At 39.5% G+C, this 14,441-nt stretch overlaps 1 protein-coding gene across 10 annotated transcripts in view; it reads left to right on the top strand.

The window, feature by feature from the left end:
* The first annotated feature begins 13,456 nt into the window (after positions 1-13,456).
* The window catches only part of Nbea (neurobeachin), a 525,681-nt gene continuing 524,696 nt past the window's right edge, over positions 13,457-14,441 (top strand). For 5 of the 10 annotated variants that reach the window (XM_048341508.1, XM_048341507.1, XM_048341505.1 and 2 more), the window contains exon 1: positions 13,457-14,015. In XM_048341508.1, coding sequence (XP_048197465.1) covers positions 13,671-14,015 — 345 coding nt within the window. In that variant the 5' untranslated portion in view covers positions 13,457-13,670. The remainder of the gene's footprint in view (positions 14,016-14,441) is intronic. The other 5 variants (XM_048341510.1, XM_048341511.1, XM_048341509.1 and 2 more) reach the window with 1 other exon arrangement.

Here is a 14,441-nt window from a genome sequence, read left to right as displayed (position 1 = left end):
TGAAGATATCACCATGTATGAAATTTTATACTTCATTTGCAGTGTTAACATTAACCAGTCCATCATTTCAATCACATGGTATGTCTTAGAGATATGGCTTCATTTTGCAATACAAGTACTTCACAGACCAGTTTCAGCACCAGGGACAGTAACCTTCAGGGATAACTTTAAGTGCAATGCTATAGATGAGTAAAGGCTATGTGTCTAACTTCAGGCTAATTGCGGGGTTTATATGAATGAGTATAACATGAGAGTTGAGACAGCAAGCAAAGGGAAATATTCAATGAATAATTTTCATCACTTTCCTTGCTATTATCTTTACACTGAAGCTGATGTAATAAAAAAGGCACTGAAATTTCTTCTTAGATTCAAATACAAATATTTAGTACAAATATATTTGAAAAGTCAATTATGTTAATTAAATACTTCTTATTTTGTGCATATTAATTTGAATATGAGAAAACAATTGACCATTATTTTTTAATATTAGGTAAATGATCAGTAGTAGAGCACTTGTCTAGCACGTGTGAGATTTTTGGGTTCAGTACAAAGCACTGCAAAATGATTTAAAAAACAAGGGACTCAAATTCTGCAATCAAACTTCATTAATGCTTATATGTAAGCATAATATTTAACATATTTTTCAAGAAAAATAACATTTAGCATGTTTAGGCATGGTTATAGGATCCTTATGTATTTTATTTTTTCATTAGGTTTTCAATTATATCTTTTATAATCTTTTTTTTTTTTTTTTTTTTTTTTTTTTTTTTTTTTTTTTTTTTGGCCAGTCCTGGGCCTTGGACTCAGGGCCTGAGCACTGTCCCTGGCTTCTTCCCGCTCAAGGCTAGCACTCTGCCACTTGAGCCACAGCGCCGCTTCTGGCCGTTTTCTGCATATGTGGTGCTGGGGAATCGAACCTAGGGCCTCGTGTATCCGAGGCAGGCACTCTTGCCACTAGGCTATATCCCCAGCCCCTTTTATAATCTTTTAAGGAATAAAAAATTGAGGAATTGTTTGTTGTCCAATTGCAATATATTATGTATTATGTACAGGTTTTAAAGACAGAGGACACCAAAAGACAAAAAAATCTTTGGAATTAAACTTAAGGAAGTATTAACTTCAGAAATTACCAGCAGGTACCACTGTTGACCCTAAGAGTGATGACAAACCTATGCATCAGAATTTGCTTATGTTTCAATGTGTAAAGTATGATTGTTGGCAACTTCCAAAATGTCATTGACATTAAATTATTATATATATTCTTTATTAGAAACAAAATAATCTGCTTTTACTCAATTTCATATCTGGCTACTTATTTGCTAGTAACAAATACAATTTATATGTTAGTAACAAATATAGACCATCGAAGCCATCAATATCTAACATTTTATGCTGATATATCACGGCTATTTTACTTCATATTTAACATATTTCTAAGTGTGATACTGAAGCTTGAACCTGTTGATTGTAAACCCAAATAATAGAAATGTTACTTGAATGTTCCAAACTCAGGAGATAGGCTCATGCCTATAAACCCAGTTCTTAAGGGGGCTGAGCTTTGAGGTTCAAAGCCAACCCAGGCAGGAAAAGTCCAAGAGATTCGTATCTTCAATTAATCACTTTAAAAATCCAGAAGTGGAGCTGTGGCCCTCAAGTAGCAGAATGCTAGTCTTGAGCAAAAGAACTAAGGGATAGTGCCCAGGCCCTTAGTTCAAGCTCCAAGATGGGTGCACACACACACACACACACACACACACACACACACACACATCAGGAGATATACAGGTTAATTTTTAATGGTCTATTAATCCAATAACCTATAACAGTTGCCATGAACTGAGGGGAAGAAGTTTCTTGGGGCAAAAAGATACACACTGTATAAAAAGAACAATAACTTGATGTTGAGGTCTGACAACTTGGGCATGTCATTCTCTCTCTACATGGAAGGCTGGCTTGAGCTTTGCTGTTGATCACTGGAAACATTCAACTAGTGACACTTTGTGGTCAATTTTGAGTTTAGAACCAGAATGCAAAGTTATCAAAGGATAGTATTAAATCCTTATCCACAAGAAGAGCTGTGTCCAGCATTCACTTCCCATTACCTCAATTCAATTGTTCTATCGTTTGGCTTTAGGTAATAAATTAGTAAACTTAATTCATAGTAAACAAAAGTGAAGTAAATATTTGCAACTTCAGCTGAGATAATACATATGGAACATCTAATAATGAGAGAGTAAAACAGTGATTTAGCTTTTTTACTTTCAAAATATTTTGTGGTAGCACAAACACAAAGTGTAAATCACAAGGGAAATTTGTCTAGAGATTTGACAGAGCTGTATCTTTCTGCCCAATCAGAAAATGGGTTACTGTAGTCTTATTTTTATTTTTAAATAAAAAGTGTATTTACCTAGAAGCATTTAGAATGTCAACAAAACAGTTTGCAATTACAGAGTTGTATTCATTTAACAACAATTATTTCATATAAGCTGTATCACACAACTGAAGATGAAAGAACTGTCATCCCTATGTAAAAGTAATTTGTGCCGTTCAGCGACAAGAACTTGCTTTAAATTTGCATGCCAGTTTACAAGCCCCATTCTGTACCAGGCCAAGGTTAATAACTACAGAAAATACCACCATCAGGGTTGGAAATATGGTGGTAGAGTGTTTGCTTTTTATACATGAAGCCCTGGGTTTGATTCCTCAACACCACATATATAGAAAAAGCCAGAAGTAGCACTGTGGTAATGTACTAACCTTGAGCAAAAAGAAACCAGGGCACAGGCCCTAAGTTCAAACCCTAGGACTGGCAAAAAAAAAAAAAAAAGAAAGAAAGAAAGGAAACGAAAAGAAAAATATCAGCAGGACTTGACTACTTGACTATCATAAAGTACATTTGGTAGTGTGGTAAGTATATAAAAATGGAGAAGAGGAGGGAGAAGGTGGAGGAGGAAGAGGAAGAGGAAGAAGAGAAAATGATGGCTGCTAAGCTGAGGGAAAAAAATACAAAAAGGAAATTGATGCCTACTGAGGTAAAGAAAAACCTTATTCAGCAAAAGAGGGAGTTGTGAAGGGTGAAAACAGCAACATAAAGGGAAGAGGAAGACAATTAAGAAGATGAAGATGATGAGGAAGGGAAAGAAGAAGAGGACAAAGAAGATGATGAATAAACTGGTTCCAGCACATTTTCTTTCTTGTCCATAAAACATTTAACTCCCTTGTACAGAACTTGCTCCTTTTAAATAAAAAGAAATTGAAATCTAAGGCTGTGTAAGCTTTGTTTTTAAACTGCGCAGTCTTTTAAAAGCTAATCAGGATATTTCAGAATCTATCTTTTTGGCGGAAGCTGGTTTGTTCCACTTGCTTCCACTTACCTCAAATCCATGCTCTAGATTAGCTATCCTTCAAGAATTGATGCTTTGCACAGAGAAATATAAATATCCTAGTACTGTGGTGCAAATTGCCATGCCTTTTGAGGATCTTAAACTTAGCTTCTTGTTTCCCTTTTTGGTTTGTTGATAGTGTTTCCAGTTTCTTGGCTCTTTTCCTACCACTTGGCCCATGGCCTCAGTACTTTTTGATTTAGTTATTTTTCAGAGAGGGTTTCTCATTTTTTTGACCCAAATATGCTTCAGAACACCGTCCTCTTACATAAACTGCCTCTGTATCTGGGATTACAGCTGTACACAATTCAATTCAGACTGATTTTTATTCATTGAGATGGGTTCTGGCTAACTTTTTATTTGGACTTGTCTTAAATGGCAACCTTCCTGATTTCTGCTTCTTGAGTAGCTGGCATTGTAGGTGTGTACTTGCACACTCAGCCAGTTTGAGCAATTTTAGATTACTTTCCTGCTCTGTTTTTAAGAATTGTGGTTGTCTCAAGTCTCCTTTCCAGGTGTGTCTCAGTAATTGCTATTCTCACTAGTTTAAATGCAGATCATTTAATGTAACCACTAGCTCTGGACATGGTATTTGTCTATCTACCTTGTAGCCTTTCTCCATTGTGGACTACATTGTGTCAAAACTAGTTTTGTGGCTAGAGTTGCCTGCAATTCTAGCTACTCAGGAGGCTCAGATATATGTGTTCAGGTTGAAGTAAGACAAATTCTGTGACATCCTGACCTCCAATATACTGGCAAAAAGCTGGAAGTAGAAGTGTGGTACAAGTGGTAGAACACCATCCTGGAGTGAGAAATATAAGGAAGGCTCCAAGTTCAGGCCTTAGCACTGTCATAAAACAAACAAACAAATAACAAAAGGGCCAGTTTTATGTTCTACCTTTCCAGCTATGCCTAACTACTAGCAAAATATAGCATTTTTAGATCACTAGAATTATTCTCTCATTCCATATCTCTACCAAAATTAATGTCATTGATTTCTTTGTGATATTCTACACTCTTGAAAACATGATCACATTTTCTTTCATGTTTATGAGGACTTCAGTCTATAAGAGGAGCTATTCATTTCCATTTTATTGGTAAGAAAACCAGGACTCAAAGAAGCTGAATAATCTCTTCAATCTGTGGATTAGTACATGACAAAGGAATACTATGTTATTATTTGCATAATCTTTTGGCTTCTTTATTTTTATAAAATCCCAGGAGAAAAATACTTAAGTTCATTATATGCCTTCTCCCAACTATGGCTAGCAGAAAGGAAAAGAAAGTTATTTTGCTAATTTAGTTAATGTACTTAGCAAGGATAGAACATTCCCATTTGAGAAAGAAATGGAAATCATTAAGATTATTATAAAATAAGCAAGTGTCAGGATAGAACAGAACAGACTTTTACCAAACAACGACAAGAGGAACAACAAAACAAAACAAAAAAAGCCCCCAAAAAACCCAAACCCTGAAAAAACATTGATGTTCTACCTGCTTTTTGAAGAAGAGAAAACCAGGTCAATGGATGAAGAGAAGGTAAGCAAAATGATTGTAACTCTTAAAACTCAACTAATCCTTTTTTCTCAGTCTATCATCATAACCTTTATAATCTATTGAGCATTCATTACAGGCACTGTTCTAAAACATTTGTGTGCTTTGTCTGCTTAGCCATGTCAAACATTACATCGGAAGTAGTTACAAGGACAATAATATAAGGTCAAGAATAATATGGTAGAATTTGAACACAATCTATGTCTTTTCAAATCCATTCTTTTAGCTATTCTAGCACACTTCAAATGATTGTTTAGGATTAGGAATGGGATGCTAAAAGGGAAACAATGAGAATGTTTTATTTATAATGCTGTCATGTGAACTCTGCTGTGTGTATGAACAAAAACCCTGTGGTACGAATTATGAAGATGAATTATGACGTCCATCTTACTATGCTTGGGCAAGTCAAAATAGCCTGAAACGTGCTGTTAAGTGTACTTGCTGCTACAAAAGAAACTGGTGGAGCTTGTTTTAATACAAAGAAACCATTGATAAAACTGTGCCCAACACAAGACAGTTCCTTTACTTTTCAGAAGATAAGATCAGCTAAACAGAAATGCAGGGTTTTTTTTCTTTAAAAAACTAAACAAATCCTTTTTATTTACATCTTGAAGGTATATAACACGATGTATTAAAAGTCAGGGTATCAACAGTGTCATGTTCCCTTTGAAAGCCATAAGAATTTTTTTATTGCTTCCTTTTGGCTTACAGTAATTGCCTGTAATTCTCTCATTTTCTTGGATTCCACTTGTAAAACTCCAGTCTGCCACTGCTTTCACATGACTGTCTTTGCTGCATCTGTCTTAATACCACCTTCCCTATGTACCTGTCTCTGTCTCTTTTCTTCTTATAAGAACATCAATCATATTCATTTAAGGTTCATTGACTAATCTAATCTTATTTGATCTCATCTACTAAGACTTTATTCCTAAATAAGACCACGTTGAAAGGTACTGTAGTTTGAGACTTGGTGACATTTTTGGGGGGTACAACAATTCATCTTAGAACAATATATGTGCATTTCAAATATAGGCAATTGTATGATTTTAAAAAGCAAAAAGTGTTTAAATATTTTAATCAAATTCAACATTAACTTTTATGGATCATTTACATGAAAGTAGCAATTTTTCACAATATATTTTTCAACTAGTAAATATGATAGGATTTTAGCATTCTGTGTGTGTGTGTGTGTGTGTGTGTGTGTGTGTGTGTGTGTGTGTGTATACATAGATTTGGTGGGTTTCATGCTAGGTAAGCAAGAATGCTCTGACACCTGAGCTACTCCAGTAACCCTTTGGAGGGACTTTAATTATGTTTTTCTATGATCTTGCACTTATGTCCAGACTGGCCAGGATCATTATCCCCCTTTTGACAGTTCCCATATAACTGGGATAAGCATGCTACCAGATCCTGCTATTAGTTGAAATGAGGTCTTGCTAACATTTTTCCCAGGCAGACCTGGAACTTCAGTGTTCCCCTTTTCTGCCTTCCAAGTAGCTAAAATTACAGGCATGAGTCATTAAGTCAGGCCAGAAAAATTGTTAATAAATTTAATTCTGCATACTTAGGAAGGGTGTGAGTCATTGATAAAAGTTCCTATCAGGAAAAGAATGAAGTAAAACTTGACAGAAAGCCAAGGAATAGAGGGTCTTTGGCACTAAGATAAGGACACAAGACTTTGTTAGCCAAAGAGGGTTACTAGTAATGTTTTGAACAGATGATATGCATGTATGATGTGCATTTCATTCAGGTCTCTTTTTTGGGAAATTACACAGTACATATTATTTTTGTATCATTCTCTTGACATTTTTATGCATTGACTTACTGATTAACTTTCTATATGTGAAGATAATTATTTCTCTAAATGGAAAATTTGACATCCTTTCAACTAGTCTATTTGATTTTTACACACAGTAGGCTCTCAAATATTTGTTATTTGAAAGCATCCACATTGCAATTCTTTCAATAATGTGTCAAATTAGGTAGTGAAAGTTTTTCCATTTCCTTACAAATACTGCAATATAATTTTTTTCTGATGGAAGCATACAATTCTATTGTGTGTATATACCACACTTTCTTGGTCCATTCATCCACTGAGGGGCATCTGCATTGAAATTCAACAAGATTCTAAACATCCACACAGTGAAAACAAAGGAAGTTATTCTTAGGAAAGGATAACAAAGGCTCAATAGCTATGTGCATATGATCGTATAAAATGATTATCAAAACAAAACGAATTCCAAGAAATGGAAACAAGAGAGTTTTTTCTTTTGCCATTCCCCCCTCTTTTCAGTTGTTGTTTTTGACTTCTGTATCTTTTTTCTTATATGTAAGTTTCTCTGTTTTGGGGGGTGGGTAAGGAGGAACACAGAAATGGTGGAACAAAAGGAGAATAAGTGCAGCAGTGATACTCACTAGACACTTCATTGGAAATGAACTATACAACTTGTGGGGAGGGAAGAGGTGACACTTTTGAAAAAGAAATGTACTTGTTACCTGACTTACATAACTGTAACCACTCTGTACATCATATTTACAATAATAAAATAGACAATAGTTTCTAAGGAAACTTAAAAGTTTGATGAAGAATTTGAGAATCAGCACTTATTTAATCTAAGTGATCTCTCATGTCCCTAAGGTAGTACAAATTATATATATTGATCCTGGAAGAAACTGGATGCTGGATCATTGAACATTTCTCAGTGGGGTTTGAGAAGTCATAGAGAAGTAGTACTCCAGGGGATGGCAATTCCAAAGGCAGAGGGAGGCAAATTCCTGAAAAGTCACAGCCAGTTGATTACTATCACTATTACTTTTAGTTTATTATTTGTTTTAATAGTAATTCATGTCTATATATTTTCATTGAACTTAATTCAAATGTAGAGATAGACTATGTCTAGACTTCATCTGGCCAGAAGTCAAGGTATCTTTTGGACCAATTAGAGAAAGATGGGCTGGTCCTTAACATTGTATAGCAGCTAATGAATAGTCAAAAAGAAACTAAACAAACCAAACTTTTGACTATTACTTGCAGTGGGAAGTAAATTTCACATTGTTATCTAGTGTATATATGTATATGTATACAGATAGATATATAAATGTTATATATGCATGTGTGTATATATTTTTAAAACAAAATTCATGAACTACCTATTGCTTATATTTTTGTGTTTCTTTTTTTTTTTTTTTTTGGCCAGTCCTGGGCCTTGGACTCAGGGCCTGAGCATTGTCCCTGGCTTCCTTTTGCTCAAGGCTAGCACTCTGCTACTTGAGCCACAGCGCCACTTCTGGCCGCTTTCTGTATATGTGGTGCTGGGGAATCGAACCCAGGGCCTCATGTATAGGAGGCAAGCTCTCTTGCCACTAGGCCATATCCCCAGCCCCTATATTTTTGTATTTCTTATCCTGTAGTTTTGTTTTATTCCATAGAAAGAGGAACTGTGTGTTTCCATCCATTAAATACATTTTGTTACAGGTAACTTGAGATCCACAATTTGAAAAAAGTTGAGTTGATTTCATTCATACTGTTACTAGTAACACTGAGTTATTTTTATCCTGTTCCATTCCTTACATGACTATGTAGAAGAACTATTTTCAAAATTGTAGGTCCTAAGAAGAACAAGACAATGAATGATTTTCAAAATAAATTCAGAATTAAGAAATTTCTAGCATATGGAATTTAAGTAGAAATTTTGAATAAAATAAAATTTAAATAAGTATGTAAAATCTGTATTTTATATCTCAAAATCTTAATGTAGTGATACATATTAGATACAGGTTGCTGTGTAAAATTAAAACAAAACAAAAAATCTTGGCTCTTCTGGTTGGTAATACCTTTTTAATGAGAAGGAAATGGAAATAAAATTATTTGGAAATTTACTCTGTACCAAACATGAATCTTCACTATATTACATGGGTCATTACTACATGATATAGATGGAGTCATGCTGCTAAAAACTCCAAAATCAACCCATGTAAGTCAAATTTGAGGGTGCATCAACAGGAGCTGTATGTTTGAATGTTGAGTGTAACCATTTCTCTGTATTTTCTATTAGTCCCATCCGTATAGAATTTGAAGCATTCTGTTCAGAACAACAAACTTCTTTCAAAAGAACAGACAAAGGGAATATGTAGTTTGAATTATTTTTATTCATTTGTTTAAAAATTTAAATGAGAAGGGCTGGTAATATGGGCTAGTGGTAGAGTGCTTGCCTCATATACATGAAGCCCTGGGTTCTATTCCTTAGCACCACATATATAGAAAAAGCCATAAGTGGCGCTGTGGCTCAAGTGGTAGAGTGCTAGCCTTGGGCAAAAAGACAGGGACAGTGCTCAGGCCCTGAGCCCAAGCCCCAGGACTGGCCAATAAATAATTAAATAAATAAATTATTTAAATTAAATGAGAAGTTGGTCATGTTCTATACTAAAAACATTAAAATAATTATAACATATTTTTCCTCACAGCCAATGAACAGAAATACCATTGATTGACAGTTGTTCCACATTAAGTACCCTATTTATCATCTGCTTTAATCCTAGGAAATAGTATTGTAATGTTTATATTGGTTGGGTAAATTGAGGCTTGCTCAGCCATTTGTTCAAGATCACACATAGAAGCAGGTGGTGAGATTGGAATCCAAACTAAGTTCTATTGAATCTGAAGCATGCATTCTAAACCACAAGTTGTCTCTTAGAACTCAGATTCATGGGCTCTTATCTTTAAAAGGTTGTGCTTTGGAATCAGAATAATGGGTACACAGAATTGCATACAAAATTAATACTTACATATATACTATATAATTTATATATACTATACATCATAGTATATATTTATAAAATGTGTATATATGCATATTCACACACACATATTCTCTATCCCTTATACTGAGCCTCCTACTCTTACAGAAGTTTTTGTTAATAGCTAGAGCTGTACAACTTGAGATATACCCTCACCTCTAGCTTTTTGCTTATTTCAACAGAGTCTTTTGGATTTGTCTGTCTGGCCTGGTTCTAAACCTCAAACCCAGGTCTCATACTCTTGAGTTTCCAGATTTATATGTGAGTCACCATATGTTTTTAATCTATGGATTTAAAAGTGATTATCTTAGACTATTTTAGTATTATGGACCTATCTTTCATTTCGAAATATTGTAAATCTAAATACTAAGTATTTGTGCACTAGCAGAGTGGCGTTGTAGTCTTAAAAGAAAACAGACTTGGTGGCCATCTTTATAAAACTTCATGTCTTGAAAACATGTATGTGAAATTTTAAAGTTTGTATATGGTTATTAGTGTTTCATGTGTTTACAGACCACTTAACACATTATTCCTGTAACAATGTAAATACATATTACTGTATGCTGGCTGCTGGGATGAAATGATTTCATTGACTTCTCACTTCCCTATGAGGCAGGTGTTATCATGTGTGTTTAAGGAACGAGTATAATGAAGTCAAATAGCTTGAGTAGACTGTATGGATGGTTATGAGTGCGATTCAAAGCCCTCCCCACATTCCACTGTGCCATACTGCTTGTGAGGGCTTGACAGTCCATAAGTGAACACTTTAATTAGTAAGCTCTTTTAAATATCTCTGAAATTGAATTAAGTACACAGAAGAAGTATTACCCCCCTATTTTGAAATATGGCTATTCTCTTTAGCCATTACTAATCTCCATTAACAACAACACTAGCAAGAAAAATAAAGCAAAACTGCAGGAAAAATTCAAACAAATGTGAAAAATGATGTTAAACTATTCATTTGGAAAGAAAATAGGAAGTTCAGGTTGCCATTTTCTCAAAGCACTCATTCAAGACATCTAAAATATAACACAAGTAGAACTTGCTGCCATATAGATAGATATAGATCTATCTATCTATCTATCTATCTATCTATCTATCTATCTATCTATCTGTCTGTCTGGTTAAATAAACCAGTGTGATGACTTTTAAGTGTGGATTTATATATGCAAAAAAGATGTACCAATTTAAATTTGCAAATGACATCATTCTCATAGAAGTAGATACCTGGTACAGACAAATATGGTTTTTTTTGTTGTTGTTGTTTTTGTTTGTTTGTTTGTTTTTGCCAGTCCTAGGCCTTGGACTCAGGGCCTGAGCACTGTCCCTGGCTTCTTTTTTCTCAAGGCTAGCACTCTGCCACTTGAGCCACAGAGCCACTTCTGGCCATTTTCTATATATGTGGTGCTGGGGAATTGAACCCAGGGCTTCATGTATGGAAGGCAAGCACTCTTGCCACTAGGCTATATTCCCAGCCACGGTACAGACAAATATGTTGTAGACGGCCACCACTGGTGGCTTTTACCTGTAATCCTAGCAACTCAAGACGTTGAGATCTGAAGGATTACAATTCAAAGCAAGCCCAGGTAGAAAAATTTGTAAGATTTTATTTCTAATTAACCAGCAAATTGGAGGAGTGGCTTAGGTGGTAGAGTGCCAGCCATTAGCAAAAGTATAGTGACAGTACAAGGCCCAGAGCTCAGTCTTGATACTAGCAGACACCAAAAAGACATGCTGTAGATAAGATATAAATGTTAGGGGGTTTTCAGTTAGATTCTATCTCAAGTCACACCAGTACAGGTTAAATCTTTCATTTTTTGCAAATCCTCATAGATACAAACATTATATAATTCCCTTGCTATTTCACTGAAATGAACATACCAATTTCTTCCCTCCCTTCCTTCTTCTCTTTTTTGCTTAACTACTTAATAGTTCAATCACTTCAGTGGAAGTTCAGAAAAACACATGACCAAGTACTAATCCTAATCTCTTTGTTTTGGGGGAATTTTGTTATAAGCTGTGTACTTCAGACTTTTTCCATGTCCCTTGCTCTCTGGGAGTTAAGTTCACCAGCAGTAGTTCTAATTAGATGTGATTAGTAACAAACTGGATTATGATGGATTTACATATTGACTTTTTTCCATTTGTGATGAAAATGAAAATGATTTGAATATATTTTAAGAGATGCAATATTTCTAGTGTCTTGTGAAATATATCTTTATTGCACATGCAGGGCAGGCTTCATGAAATATTCAAGAAAATTACATCTGTCATTTGAAGGAAGTAACCAGAAGTCATGTTTATTTAGTTTTAATGCAATGCCAGTGGTAAGATTACTACATGCATGTTAACTTCTTAAAAATTCTAACTATATTGGGGGGGGGTTCTGTATCTGTTGAGATATAGAAATCATTTTTCTCATAGGCTAAGGATGACAGTGAGAATGAGAATCTACCCTATATTTAGATAATTTCAAAATAAAAACTCCTCAGAAATCTGCCCCCCTAAGAGAAGGCATCATACCTGAGACTCTTTAGGGAAAAAAAAATTTTTTAAGTGTGAGATTTGTTGAAAACCATTCAACTACTGCCCACGGTCACCCAGACCTGCCTTTTTAAGCCGGGAGGCGAGTTCAAGAGCTATTTGTTGTTCCCAGCCAGTTCCTGAGAGGATCACTGTTTGACAAGTTCTATTTTAAGTCGCGCCTGTGTGTGCAGGTGTCAGCCTCTCTCTAGGCTGTAGGAAAAAAAAATAATAAAGACCCATTACACTCCATCTGCATCCTTCCCCCCAGGCAATGCGGGCTCCTCTTCCCTCCCCGTGTGTTTGTTTCTGCTTTGCCAGCCACTTTCCCTTTGGGAAATTTCAGGGAGAGCAGGAGGACGGAATGCAAGGAAGGGCAAAGAGGGGCAGAAAGGGATCGTCTGCCACTCCCCTACCTTACCAGGCACGTGGCATTGGCTGGGTGCAACCGCGAAGACCACGAAGGAGCTCCCAGCGAGAGCATGTAGAGAAGGGAGGAGGAGGTGGTGGCAGCTTGGGCAAGACGCGCACGCTGTGTCCTTCCCCACTGGGAGAATCCACCCTCCAGGGAGCAGCCACAAGGAAGCCACCACCCGCCCCGCCTATGCCAACTTAGTCCCAGTGTCTGGCAAGCCCGTCCCCATGCACCTGCTCACCTGTCTATCCATTCAGGGAGGTTGTGGGTGGAGTGGGGGGGGGGAGGAAGAGGGACGAAGGGTGTCGGGGGTGGGTGGGTGGAAGCGAAGGAGGGCAGGGTAAAAAAAAAGGGGGGGGGGGACAGCGAGGGCTCCGCCCCCGTAGGCTCTGCGCAGGCGCAGTGTCCGCTACCGCAGGCAGGGGGCGGCAACATGGCGGAGTGAGCGGCGACGTCGAGGCTTCACAACAACAGTGGCGCCGGTACCAGCGGCGGCCAGCAGCGTCCGCATAGCATCGGCCACAGCCTGAGCTTCAGCACCTGCTAGCGCCGTGGCCCAGCGGCTGTTGCCTCGGGCTTCTTTTTTTTTTTGGGGGGGGGGGGTAGCGGCAGCAGCATCTCAGTGGGGGGCGGGGGGCGGGCCGGGCCGGCCGGACCGGGAGGAGTGGTGGGGGGGAGACCGGCAGCAGCGGCGGCGGCGGCGGCGGCGGCCGCACGGGCACAGCTGTGGGGCGGGCACCGCCGCTCGCTGGCCTGGCAGCGCTTGGCGGCGCCACCTCCGCCGGGAATAGGGCTGTGAGGATCTGTGACCGCTTCCACCCGGGCCGGGCGCCCGCGCGGGCCGGGCTGAGGCGCAGGCGGGGAGCGGGCCCGGCGCCGCGGCGCTGGTGGATGCTGGGGCTCCGAGGCGACGGCCGGGGGGCGGGGGCCAAGGCGGGGATAACGGTCCCGGCGGAGGCGGCGCCGCTGCTCTCGCCTTCTCCTCACGAAGGACGCCGATGGCCAGCGAGAAGCCGGGCCCGGGCCCAGGGCTCGAACCTCCTCAGCCCGTGGGGCTCATCGCCGTCGGGGCCAGCGGCAGCGGCTGTGTCGGTGGCGGCGGTGGCGGCGGCGGCGGCAGCGGCGGTGGCAGCGGCGGTAGCGGCGGCGGTGGTGGCAGCAGCGGCGGCGGGATGGGGGAACTGAGGGGGGCGTCCGGCTCCGGCTCGGTGGTGCTCCCCGCGGGGATGATTAACCCTTCGGTGCCGATCCGCAACATTCGGATGAAATTCGCCGTGTTGATCGGACTCATACAGGTCGGAGAGGTCAGCAACCGGGACATCGTGGAGACTGTGCTCAACCTGGTAAGGGCAAAGGCGTGTGTGTGTGTGTGTGTGTGTGTGTGTGTGTGTGTGTGTGTGTGTGTGTGTGCGCGCGCGCGTGTGTGTCCCTCCCTTGTCTCCCCATATCCCGGTCTCCCCTCCATCTTCGGTCCCCAGTGGCTCCGCTCTCTCCCGCCACCCCTCCCCACTCCTTCCACCCCCTCGGGGTCTCACGCGCAGCCGGTCCCTGAGAGCTGGGCTCGGAGCGAGCGCTCCAGGGCCGAGGTTGCCCAGCAGGTGACCCGCCCGCCCGCGCGCTGCTCCAAGCAGCGCCGCCTTCTCTGTCCTCTCCTCCAGGGTCTCTCCTCCTGCCCACCTGAGCGCGGTGCCCCAACTTCACAGCGCTTCTTATCACTTCTGAGGGCTACTAAATCTGTCCTTGTCCGGGGGAGGGGGGTAGTGGTAATG

Source organism: Perognathus longimembris, chromosome 3, assembly GCF_023159225.1.
Source record: "Perognathus longimembris pacificus isolate PPM17 chromosome 3, ASM2315922v1, whole genome shotgun sequence".
NCBI classification, from domain to species: domain Eukaryota; kingdom Metazoa; phylum Chordata; class Mammalia; order Rodentia; family Heteromyidae; genus Perognathus; species Perognathus longimembris.
This window is presented reverse-complemented; position numbering and strand designations above follow the sequence as displayed.